The sequence below is a fragment of the Chiloscyllium plagiosum genome, unplaced genomic scaffold (assembly GCF_037043375.1).
Source record: "Chiloscyllium plagiosum isolate Xiang-an unplaced genomic scaffold, Cpla_swu_hap1 HiC_scaffold_12, whole genome shotgun sequence".
Taxonomy (NCBI): domain Eukaryota; kingdom Metazoa; phylum Chordata; class Chondrichthyes; order Orectolobiformes; family Hemiscylliidae; genus Chiloscyllium; species Chiloscyllium plagiosum.
In genome coordinates this window covers 25,852,989-25,866,058 of record NW_028270150.1, presented here as the reverse complement: position 1 = coordinate 25,866,058, position 13,070 = coordinate 25,852,989, and the positions used below count along the sequence as shown (strand labels likewise).

Here is a 13,070-nt window from a genome sequence, read left to right as displayed (position 1 = left end):
AGGCTATAGGAAAACCAGGTAAGTCAGGCTAATTGGCAAACACAGACATGGTGGCTGAAGGTCTCCTGTACTATATTATCCTTCTACAACTTGGTACTGTATTGGACCAGTGAATTAACATTGATGGAAGCAATACAGAAAACAGTTAAACTGTGTAAGTTGAATAGAGCCACGTAACATGACAATCTTTGAACAATGTCATAAGTCATCTTATAGTGAGTAATTTTACATATTGGAATAATTCACCAGGCAGGGTAATGGCTTCAAAAACATTAGAGGAGACCAAAGTCAATAACCCATGAAAATGAGCAGAAAGCATGATTAACCAACTTGTTGATTGCATTCCAAGAAGCATGCCAATGTCATGCTGCCTCCCATTTCAGTGATTACTGCATCCAGCCAGTGTTAACCACAATACTAATTCACTGGGTATGTTAGCAGGGCTCAATATCATGTTTAACCAGCACTAGTTAAAGTTAGCCTGCATTGTTTAAAGTTAGCTTACACCTTAGAAAGGGCAACTAGACTGTAGTTGGACCAAACATTGGCACTCATGTGATAAATGAATCTGACTGAGGCGACATTGAAAAATGTCATGAGAAAGCATTGGCTCAAAGCTTCATAGGAGAAAGTGAGGTCTGCAGACGCTGGAGATCAAAGCTGAAACTTTATTGCTGGAACAGCACAGCAGGTCAGGCAGCATCTAGGGAACAGAAGATTCGACGTTTCGGGCACATGCCTGAAGAAGGGCATGTGCCCGAAACGTCGAATCTTCTGTTCCCTAGATGCTGCCTGACCTGCTGTGCTGTTCCAGCAATAAAGTTTCAGCTCAAAGCTTCATAGACCTTGCAATTAGAGGTCTTAGTAAAGGAGGTGGAATGGACAAATACTCTGCACCCACAGGCCAGATAAATTGTCCAAAGGCAATAAGAACACATATATGTCAAAATTAATGTTAGGAATCAAGTCAAGGGAGCTGAATACAGTACAGACAGTACAGCCAGTGACTAAAGTTAGTAGATGCATTCTCAAATGACATATCTTTCCAGATACACCACAATCCTCTGCTACTTCTCAATTCACCACTGCCTTGCTCCCACTCCATCACTCACCTCCCTATATTCCCAATCATCAGGGCTCAATCCTGACATTCATATGTTTCCATTCCTTTATAGACTCAGCACTGTTGCAAGCCTCACATCTATTTCTCACAGCTTGTGTACAACTAGAAACCAACTATTCAGCCATAGCCATCACATCACCTAAAAAATTTCACCACAATCACTGACACCCTTTCCTCTTCATTCCAGTTCAAGATGACATAGAAACAGCGGCAGCAGGAGATTCAGGAATGACTGCATGTCATAAACCCTATGAAAGAGACAGTGCATTCCCCTACTGTGATGTGACTTATGGTAGGTCTGAGACCATCAAGAATGACAGCACCCTTATACCTAGCTCATTTCTTTCATCCTAACATTGTTCATTTCACACACGCTTCAGACTGACAAGCGGTAGATGATGCAAGTCTACAACTCTTCCCCACCTTTACTACTATGCATCTCAATCCCACAACCAAATCTTACCCTTATGTGTTTCTCCTTTAAGATACTCAGGCAGTGATGGAAGAATAATAGGATATTGAGGATGCGGGTACATTTAACCTTTTAACACTAACAGCCACCAGGCCAGACCCTGGCACTCCATGTAAATTCAAGGTTAGCATAGAATAGAGGCGGTTCTTGCATCTGTTGAGACATTGGGCCCAAGTGGTCTGAAACCAGGGTACTCGTTATATATAGTAAGTGCCAACTTATCAGCTCAGTCACAGTTCTACTGCAGAATATTGAGATAATCACTTCTGTAAGGCAATCTGCAAAAACAAATTGATGGGTCTATACCCTGGAAATTCTTGAAGAATGTAGAAACCTGTCAGAAAACCTACTGTCAACATCAAGGAGCTTGGAGGCACCTGGCATCAACTCAGCACAGGGGTTTATATTGAGCATTGTTCTTAATCTCCTAAAGAAGAAGAGGTTTTATGAGTATCTGGTAAATGGTTAAGGTCGATTCTATTCCAAGGATTTAACGTAGCATAGGAAATAGTGATAAGGGTTATAAAATATACTTAAAAGAATAAATAATTGAATAAAATAATTAAGAAGTAAATTAAATCACATTGAGGATGGCAGGGTGGGTGATGTCTCATATGGAAGCTTCTGGATGCTAGTGTGACCCAGGGAAAACATTGCTGCAGTATATGTTTGCAGCAAGAGGAGTTTCAGCTCAGAGTATCCGAGAGCTGCAGAGACTGATACATCAGTAACAGAGAAAGTTACCTGGCTCCTTTGCACCACTTGAGATAGAATCTTCTACTTTGATCAGTGCTTAGGGACAGATGAGTGTAGATTTGTTCTGCATTGTCTCTGTTCATTCTCTAAATGTCAGCAAGAACAACATCCTATTCAAAGAATGTCTCCAACTGATAGCTCACAATCACTCTCATTAACAGAGGACTTCAGAAGCCCCACATATGCATTTGAAAATTCACAGCCTCAACTTTAATTCCTTCCAAACTCTCACAAACTGTCAGCAGCTCGACCTCAGATTGGTGTGCCACCTGACTGACTGCAAATGTCACTTACCCCAGTGGAGAACACCAGGTTTCAAACTTACAAAGGAAATCTGGACAACCCTAAAATGCTTGGGAATGATTCAGGAATGATTTGAACACTAAAGTACAGCTAGTTAATGATCGTGGTCATCCAAGTCAGAGCTTTGCCCTCTTGCTAAATTCCTATTCTAAGAATCCAGTGAGATCACAACCATTCAACCTATGGTATCTGGAGCCATTGAATGGATTGTTAACCTTGACATCGATCTGTAACCACTTCTCCAGTCACTGAAACAAACAAAAATTCTCTAGATAGTGTTTTATACCGATGAGAATGTCAACTAATTCAGCCATGTCTGGGGGCAACTGGTTTGCATAAAAACTTACAGTTAGTGAAATGTCCTTTTACACTTGTCACACCAATCCTTGTCAGATTTAGCAACTTTAAAAACTATCAAAAGCACAAATATTTTTAGAATGGTAGCAACAGCCAGAAGAAATCAATCAGGCAGCTAACATATAAGTAGTCAATGATTGCTTTCAATAGCACTTGGTGGGGAGTTTCCTCCTATAGAATGTGTGTTCAGCTGTCTGAGGTTATGGAAGATGTTTATTTGAGCTTTGAGCTCCAGGATGACACTGGCAACACATTAGCATTGCATGCTGATTAATAACATAACCTGTCTGACCCAGGTAGTTCCAGCAGCTATTCACTGAGTATGTGCTAACGTCCTTACCAACATGGCATTTGTTCCAATTCACCCTAAGTGTGAGTGCACATCATGGACATCATTTTGGATCTCCAAAGGCATCCAAAAAAATGGCACGAACCACCCCAATTTTTCAGTCCTGGACTCCAAAAACTAAATTGTGAGGAGAAATGACACAAAATAAGTTTGTCTTCACTAGAATTGAGAAGTTTGAAGATGACTTGATCCAAGTTTTCAAGACATCAAAAGGATAGCATTGAGATTTGTAGACACCATTTGGATCTCAAAGGGCAATTGTAACACCTAAATAAACAGGTGAACAATGCTGGAAATGTGAGCTAATAATGGAGCAACAAAATCAACATTTTTGAGACCTTGATAAATGATGGGTCCGAGATTCATCCATTATATTAAAGGTAGGGAAAAAATAAAGAGAACAATGGGGAAGGAAATGTGCTGAATGAATAAAAATCAGATATAGAAGGAGAAACTGAAGGAAGGGAAAGCTTGGATTGAAAAAGAAAAAGGTAAGGCTATACAAAACATTTTTTAAAACTTTTAACTTATAAATTAATATTTATAAACTTACAGAAACAATTTGCAACTTGTGGGAGTGACACTCCACAATTTAAATATCTCCTGTTTGGGTCTCCCAGGGTTAAGTGATATGTCAGGACCAGTAATTTACTCCAAAAACTGGCTATTAATTTCTTGAAATAGCCTCCCTAACTTTCTACAGTGAATTTAGTTCATAATTACAGTGTAATAATGCAATTTTTTGAAACTAGTGGGGAGGTTGGTGGCAACTAGTGGTTATACCAGGCTAATGGCAAAAGAACATTCATTGTCCTGCAAATTGGTAAGTCTTAACTCATGGTATATCTCTTCATCCTTATAAATTATTCTTTAGTCTCACAATGATAATGACCTATGTTAAAACTCTGATTGAATGTGTCAATATGACTTTTCAGATGATCAAAGATGTCAGTAAAGAGAAAGGGCTATTCAGTTCATTGTGTCCAATTTGCACATTATAGCATCTGTCAATATTTCAAATGTCCCTAGTGTTTTGTTCTCCACTATCACTAAAACTGAAAAAACTAAACACAGTAAACTTACAAACCAGTCACTGAACCTTAGTAGAACAAATTACAGAAGCCTCAACAGTACCTGAATACCTCACTATATTCAAGCTCAAATCCTGAATGGCAACTATTTTACTTTGGAGGGCACAATTTCTGATCCTAAACCTGCTCCTACGAGGCATTCTCAGATGCAGTCCACCCCAATTAGAACACCACTGGACCGTAGCTGAACCCTTTCCCTCCTTATCATTCCATAACAATGAATGAAGAACAAACAAACTTGAATTGATTTTGGCTTTCTGTGTTGTCTGGACAAAGGAAATCACAGCCAATATTTTTTTCATTAATGGGACGTGAGTGTCTTTGGCTAGTTCATCTTTCCTTTAATGGCCCACAGCATGGAATCACTTCAGGATGGTAGAGTTCCTTCCCTAAAGGATATTAATGAACCAGATGGAGTTTTTTACAACAACTGATAGTGGTTATCTGGTCATCATTAATGCTCTGGCTTGCTCGTCCACCACAATACTGCCATGCTACCACTACTCCTTTATATACTGCTGAAGTACAGTCACTGCTATAATATAAACATAAGCAACAACCAATTTGTGCTCAGCCAGGGCCCAAAAAAACAATGAAATAAATAACAAGTTAATCTGTTATATTAATGTTGCCTATGGAATTATTGGACCCAGCATACAGGCAATAAGGCTTAACGTAATGTCTCCTCTGCCAACTGTGGGGTCATCCCTCTGTTTGGACCAAAGTTTTGGCCTAAAATATCTGTGGAAGTCACGTGAAGCAAAATGTGACTTAATGCTTCTTACTCAGAATAACAGTATCAAATTGTATCAATAAAAATTTTAAAAATTAAATCAACTTTGTGAATACTCTAGAAGCCTACTTTTGCATAAGGATACAAATGAGCATGTTTTGAGAGTTGAACTGTGCTAAACGCCATACATCCTTTGAATTGAGTGTTGGCTGTTTCCCATTGGCAACACGTTTAACATTAAATGACATAGCAACAGATTGCCAACTGCTTTAAAGAAATAAAAATCAGATGAAAAGATGGAATGTAGAAGGATGATTCAATGGCATTTTGCAAGGAGAATAAGGACATTTGTTAAAATTTCATGAAGACTCCCTTTGTGCCTTTTAAAATCAAGTAAAATAATTAGAATCACAGAAACTGGTTTTAAAGTCTTTTTCTAGCAGAGCTCAGAGCTGATTTATGTCAATGATTTGTTGGATCCTTGCACAAATGAAAAAAAAGCTTTCTTCTGTGTGGTACTAATGTTGAAAAATTATAAATGTCTCTGATTTCATCAGGACTTGGGAAAGAAGGAAATGAGCTCCCGTAGGTATTAGAATTTACAAAGATTGGCTAATATTCTGGGAACCATTTAAAAATATTCGCTAGAAAATCTAATATAATCAACTTCATGGAAATGAGAATGTGGATGATATAAATATTGACAAAACTGTATGCATCCTCTTTTTTTATACAGCTTTAGAGAAGATTATAAAATGAAATTAAATTCCTCTTTTGACCCCCTTTAAAATTGACATCCTTTTCTTTCCTTCATATTTTCAGCAATATAATTCATTCCACACTGAGAAAGCTGATTGTGGCCACACCAGTAGTTGGGGAGGAAGCCGTATGCTGAACGTTGTATCACCCCAGGAAGACATTTCTCATGAGGAGAACAGTGAACTGCTTTATGCCTCGTCACATGGACACCCACTCACCTATACCTATGGACACTTCCCATTGGACCCCCAAGTGCTTGCCAGCAAAAAACAGATGACGCCTCGTCGGATAGCTCAAAGTCAAAGGTCACCTTGTGAAACAGCAAGGTTCTATGTGGGTGCATTTCAGGCAACAAGTGACAACTGCTGGCATCTGACAAGCTCATCATCAGCTCACAGTCAGTCTCCCTCGAAGAATCTACAGGATCATCTTATCAGTGAATCCCAGTACAGCTCTGTACAGAATTATCAGTGTAAGTTATGCTATTCCACTAACAGCCACTTAAGAATGTATATTTTACACAGAGTTTTCATTTGCTGTCAAGTCGTTTCTTTTAGGTGCAATCTCTGATGTACAGCCAAATATAGCAATGCTTTAATAAAGTTGTTTTATATATAGCTGGATCCCACAAATGGCAAATGCAGTGTGTGATAAGTTAATTCATTTTTAGTAGTGCTAGTTAAGAGAGATTACTGATCAGGACATCAAAGAGAATTCCACTCTGCTCTTTGAACAATGCCAAGGGATTATCCATAGGTGAATGGACCCTTCTTATAATCTCTTATCTGACAGAGCATATTGTATTTAGCATCCCTACAGTGTGCAAGCAGACTATTTGGCCCATTGAGTCCACACTGACCGTCTGAAGAGCATGCCAACTAGACCCATCCTACCCCTACATTTCTCATGGCTAATTCACCTAAACTGCACATCTTTGGACTTTGGACTGTAAAAGGAAACTGGAGCACCCGGAGGAAACCCATGCAGACATGGGAAGAATGTGCAAATTCCATACAAACAGTTGCCCGAGGGTGGAATTGAACCCAGGTCCCTTTTGCAGTGCTAATCACTGAGTCACTACACTGCACAGTTCCTGTCAGTAGTTTGCTTTCATGAAAGTCTTAAGCACAGTTTCTAAAAGTTATTAAATGGTGTTACTTTAAAGCCACATTGTACATTATAAAATTCATTAAAATAGAATGCTTTAAAGGAAAACATTAAAACATTCAGATAATGAAATGTCAAAAAAGATTCAGTATCAAAATGTTCCTATTAATTTATGTATGATTATCTGCATTCCTAAATAAAACTCTAATTGCTCACCATAGAGTCATAAAGATATACAGCACAGAAACAGACCCTTCGGTCCAACTCAGTGAAAGTGAGGACTGCAGATGCTGGAGATTAAAGTCGAGAATGTGGTGCTGGAAAAGCACAGTAGTCTAACTTATCCATGCCGACCAGCTGTCCTAATATAAATCTAGTCCCATTTGCCAGCACTTGGCCCATATCCCTCTAAACTTTTCCTATTCATATACCCATCCAAATGCCTTTTAAATGCTGTAATTGTACCAGCCTCCACCATTTCCTCTGGCAGGTCATTCTATACAAGCACCATTCTCTGCATGAAGGAGTTGTCACTTTAGTCTTTTTTAAATCTTTCCCTTCTCAACCTAAACCTCTGCCCTCAAGTTTTGGACTCCCCCAACCTGCGGAATAGACCTTGTCTACTTATCCTATCCATGCCCCTCATGATTTTATAAACCTCTACCAGGTCACGCCTCAGCCTCCGACACTCTGAGAAAATAGCTCCAGTCTATTCAACTTCCCCCAATAGCTCACGCACAACATTTAACAAAATATCAGTTTAAAATACATTTTACTGTTCTAGCCCTGTTTATATTCAAAATATAGTTTAAAAATAGTTTACGTCATGATTTGAATAGCTGTCTACTATTGATTATCCCACTGTGTGACTGTACACAATGTTAAGTGATAACTGCTAGGATTACAAGTGGCTATTTTAGTCTTCCCATTCAAATGTGGGTGGCACGGTGGCACAGTGGTTAGCACTGCTGCCTCACAGCGCCTGAGACCCGGGTTCAATTCCCGCCTCAGGCGACTGACTGTGTGGAGTTTGCACGTTCTCCCCGTGTCTGCGTGGGTTTCCTCCGGGTGCTCCGGTTTCCTCCCACAGTCACAAAGATGTGCGGGTCAGGTGAATTGGCCATGCTAAATTGCCCGTAGTGTTAGGTAAGGGGTAAGTGTAGGGGTATGGGTGGGTTGCGCTTCGGCGGGTCGGTGTGGACTTGTTGGGCCGAAGGGCCTGTTTCCACACTGTAATGTAATCTAATCTAATCGTATGAGAAAAAAAAAGGTACAATAATTAATCTCCATTCTTGGACTTGCTGGGCATAGCCCAAGTACTTTGCTCTTAAACAGAGTGTTGTGTGTCACTGACATTCGCTGGTATTATTAATGTTAACAACTAACCGACACTTTCCAGAAATGAAGCAATTTTCCCAAAATATTTTATGCATAAAATGTTTGTTTGAAATGTTTTAATATTTAATTTATTTAAAGTATTTTGATACTTATTTTAAATATTTTTAAAATCCCTTGGGCTCCTTGTGGCAGAACAAGCTACTACAGCACTTTTTAAATATTATGCAACAAACATTTAAATTGATAACCTTTGTTAACTGATTGTTTATGTTATCTATCACTTTGCAAAACCAGTAGCCTAATTTAAGCCTAATAATTGATACCATAGCTGCTTTTCAATCTTGTGTATTGACATGGATTACTAGAGTCATCATTGCTTTCAATTGTCAGAACATCTCAGTTTATAACTAGCTTATAACTGATTGTAGATCATCTGTTATCCTATATATGACGATGGAATTCACAAACTAGGTTAAACAGTGATGGAAGGTACATTTGTCTATAAAGATTAAATGGGCATGGTAGCTCCCTTTATTATTCCCAATGTTCCAAAATACCAGAGACAACATATGGTACAGTTTCTGTTTTAATAATAAATCAAACACTTGTCTCATTTTGCAAAATTAAGTGGAATTCTTATTAGGACTCTTGAAATATTGATTTGCTAGCACCTAAATGGGAGGCTGAAAATAATTGAACGTTGACCAAACAAACTAAGCTAATTAGAAACAGCAGTCACCAATTTAGTACTCGTTCAACATCTATTGCATTCCCATCACATTGTGCTTAACACTTTCTTAATACTTTCTTTTTCATTTAGGTGCATTGACTAACAGTCGGCATTGTGAAGGAGGGACATCTGCCACCTTCTCAAGTTGTGCATCATCAAGACCAAACAACAAATATAAGGAAGAACCTTACATTAATCCTGTAAAGCAAAACAAAATCGAAGTACTGCAGGCCACACAGCATGTTGTCAAGGAAGAGTGTAAGGTACTGTTCAAACACAATTCTCAGGAGAAATTATGCAATGATGGGAAGTGTTTTTCACCCTCTTTGAATAATTCTTTGTTAGCTAAATCAGACTGTGATGCAGCCAAGTCAGTGGCAAGGGTAAACCAACAGCTTTTACCAGTCCAAACACCATATGAACAAACTAGGAGGATTTGTATGAAAGAGCTCCAGTATGAACGTGGAAATCCTCACAAAGCCAGCCCAGACAGCGTGAATAATGTTCGGGGCACAACAAAACTGAATGAAGAGAGGGTACGTGAACAGCAGGAGCCATTGTGCATGGGGACTTCAGGACAAACCCAGCTTGGATCCTTAAGCTACGGCCAGTTCTTTGCAAAGCACACCTTCCAAAGATCACCTTGTGCTGTTACAGGCTACATCATGGAACATCGAGGATATGCTGCTGATGAGAAGAATTCTTTTGGCTACAGAAACCCAAGTCCAGCATTGAGCTCTTCACCAGATATGCACCAAGAACCTGTCCTTCCTCATTACATAGGAACATCTGTCATAATAACAAATGGGAGGTGACATGGGATTTATTCATGTCGATACAGAGCGCATTTGTTACTAAGTAACTAAACAAGAACTTCTGTTGCATTTCAGGGTACAACAGTATTCCAGACTTGCAGCTGTATTGGAAACTCATGTATAACATATTCTGAAGCTCAAAAATCATTTTCTAGTGTCTTGAGTTGCTGATGTCTTTCTTTGTTTCTGGAGTTTAAAGTCTGAAGCTTCATCTTCTCAAGAAGTCAAAAACACAAATCGTTATCACTTGTGCAATATCTGCAATGTGTGCACATGGAACCATTCACAGAATGTTGCATTACTTCTCACTTGCATTATTGACAATATGCTTTCCCCCACTAAAATCAATTATCTTATTGACTTTATATATAATGGACATTGTCAATGCCAAACAGAAAATTATTTCTTGCCTGCATTGTAAGGTTTTATTTCAAATTCATGAAGGAATAACACTATATATTAAATGGTTTGAATTATCAAAAGCAAGGTTCTTTATTGCTCAGCAGTTTGTACAAGTTGATAAACGCAACCTATGCATTACTCAGTAGTTATAACTGAGAATTTTAAATAACAAACTGCTCCTTCTGCAAAATTCAATGAGATCCAAGTTGCTTTGTCAAGCTAAATTATTTCTAAATCATAAACCTGACAAAATAACTTCGTATGTGCAAGGTATGAAAAATACTTGCAGAGGATGCTGTGCTAAATGATCACTGCTAACCCTTATCACATCTGAGCAGTTTCACAGTGTAGTCTCCAGTAGATCAAAACCTAAAAAAAACATACAGCACATGTGCTGTCTGTCTAAAATACAGATGTATTTTCCACAAATATTACTCAAAAGTAAAGGATAAGGACTTATTCACAGACTGAACAGAAGAAGAGAGAACCCTGAATTTTCATGTTAATTCCAATAAATAAATGAGAATTAAACAAGTACTGATCAAGTTAACTTCCCTACTTATGACAAAAGGTAAGCTTAATTTTAGCTATCAAATATTTGCCTTACTAATGTCAATTCACACCAACAATTTAATTCAGGAATGTGGATAATCATCTCAGAACATTTTAAAAGTGAAATAGCAAAGTTAAATAGTCATTTTTGTTCTGGTCACTCTGAACCACTAAGTTATTAATACTTATGTATAAATAATTAAAATTCTTAACCTGAGCATACTGAACTGGATTTGTCTACAAGTGACGGCAAACAGCACTTGCTCTTCCTTATAATTACCTCTTGACCTTCCTTCCATTGGTTTTAAATAGAAAAAGACTATCAATTGTTAAAATAAAAATTAGCTTACACATTCAGCAGGTAAAAAGGGAAGACAAATAGACTGTTAGCCTTCATTTCAAATGGAATGGAGTATAAAAATAGGAAGGTCTTGCTAAAAGTATACAAGGCATGAGTGAGACCTCAGCTGGAATATTGTGAACAGTTTTGGTCCCCTTATCTAAGGAAAGATGTATTGGCATTGAAGGCAGTGCAGAGAAGGCTTACTAAGTTGATTCCAGTTCTCAAGGGATTTTCTTATGAGGAGAGGTTGATTGGGTTTGGCTTGTGCTCACTGGTGTTTAGGATAGTGAGAGATGACCTTTTTGAAACACTCAAGACTTGACAGGGTAGATGCTGAAAGGTTGTGTCCCTTTGTGGGTGTCTAGGTCCAGAGGCAGAATCTCAGAATAAGGAGCTACTCATTTAAAACTGGGCTGAGGAGGAAGTTCTTCTCTTAGACTGTAGTCAATCTGTGGAATTTATGAACATAAAGGGATGTAGAGGTGAGTTTTTAAAAATTATTATTCACTTGTGGGACGTGGGCATCATTGGCTGGCCAGCAATTATTACCGATCCCTAGTTGCCCTTCAGAAGGTGGTGGTGAGCTGCCTTCTTGAACTGTTGCAGTCCACATGCTGTAGTTTGACCCCCATGACCTGAGGGAGGGAATTACAGGATTTTCACTGAGCAACAGTGGAGGAACAGCGATATATTTCCAAGTCCCGATGGTGAGTGGCTTGGAGGGGAACTTGAATGTGATGCTGTTCCCATGTATCTGCTGCCATTGTCCCAGATGGAAGTGGTTGTGGGTTTTGGAAAGTACTCCCTGAGGATCTTCAAGGCCTTTCTGTAATGCATCTTGTAGATCGTGTACACTGATGCTACTGAGCGATAGTGATGGAGGGAGTGGATATTTGTGGTTGTGGTGACAATAACGTGGGCTGCTTTGTCCTAGATGTTGTTAAGCTTCAAGTATTGTTTGGGCTGTACTCATTAAGACACGTGGGGGGTATTCCATCACACTTCTGACTTGTGCCTTGTGGATGGTGGACAGACAGGAAGTGAATTACTCGCTGCAGTATTCCTAGCTTCTGACCTGCTCTTGTAGCTACATTGTTTATGTGTTGAGTCTATTCAGTTTCTAGTCAATGGTAACCCCCAGAATGTCGATAATGGGGGAGTTCAATGATGACAACACCTTTGAATATCAAGCAGTAGTGATTGTATTGTCTCTTATTGGACATGGTCATTGCCTGCCTGGCATTTGCATGGTGTGAATGTTACTTAATACTTGTCAGCCAAAGCCTGGACATTGTTCATATTCTGTTGCATTTGAGCGTGACTGCTTCAGTATCTGAGGAAGACAAGCAGGAGGCTAGAAGAACACAGCAAGCCAGGAGCATCAGGAGGTGTAATCCTACCTGAGGAGTTCAAATGCTGCTGAACATGGTGCAATCATCAGCAAATATCCCTACTTCTGACCTTATGATGGAGGGAAAGTTATTGACACAGCACTTGAAGATGGTTTGGCCTAGGGCACTACCCTGAGGAACTCTTGCAGGATGTTCTGGAGTTGAGATGACCTCCAACAACCACAACTATCTTCCACAACAGATATGACACCAACAACCAAAGAGTTTGCTCCCCTGATACCCGTTGATTACATTTTTGAAAGGGCTCCTTGATACCACACTTGATAGAATGCTGCCTTGATATCATTCTCCCCTCTGGAATCCTGCTCTTTTGTCCATGTTTAAACCAAGGCTATAATTATGTCAGGAGCAGAGTGACCCAAGCGGAACCCAAACTGGGCATCACTGAGCAGGTTATTGCTGAGTAGGTGCTGCTTGATAGCACTATT

The 13,070-nt window shown here is 39.2% G+C and overlaps 1 protein-coding gene across 1 annotated transcript in view; it reads left to right on the top strand.

The window, feature by feature from the left end:
* sim2 (SIM bHLH transcription factor 2) overlaps positions 1–10,781 on the top strand; it is a 93,892-nt gene extending 83,111 nt beyond the window's left edge. Inside the window, exons 10-11 of the mRNA XM_043701233.2 lie at positions 6,007–6,415; positions 9,209–10,781. Coding sequence (XP_043557168.2) covers positions 6,007–6,415; positions 9,209–9,933 — 1,134 coding nt within the window. The 3' untranslated portion in view covers positions 9,934–10,781. The remainder of the gene's footprint in view (positions 1–6,006; positions 6,416–9,208) is intronic.
* Positions 10,782–13,070: the final 2,289 nt, after the last annotated feature.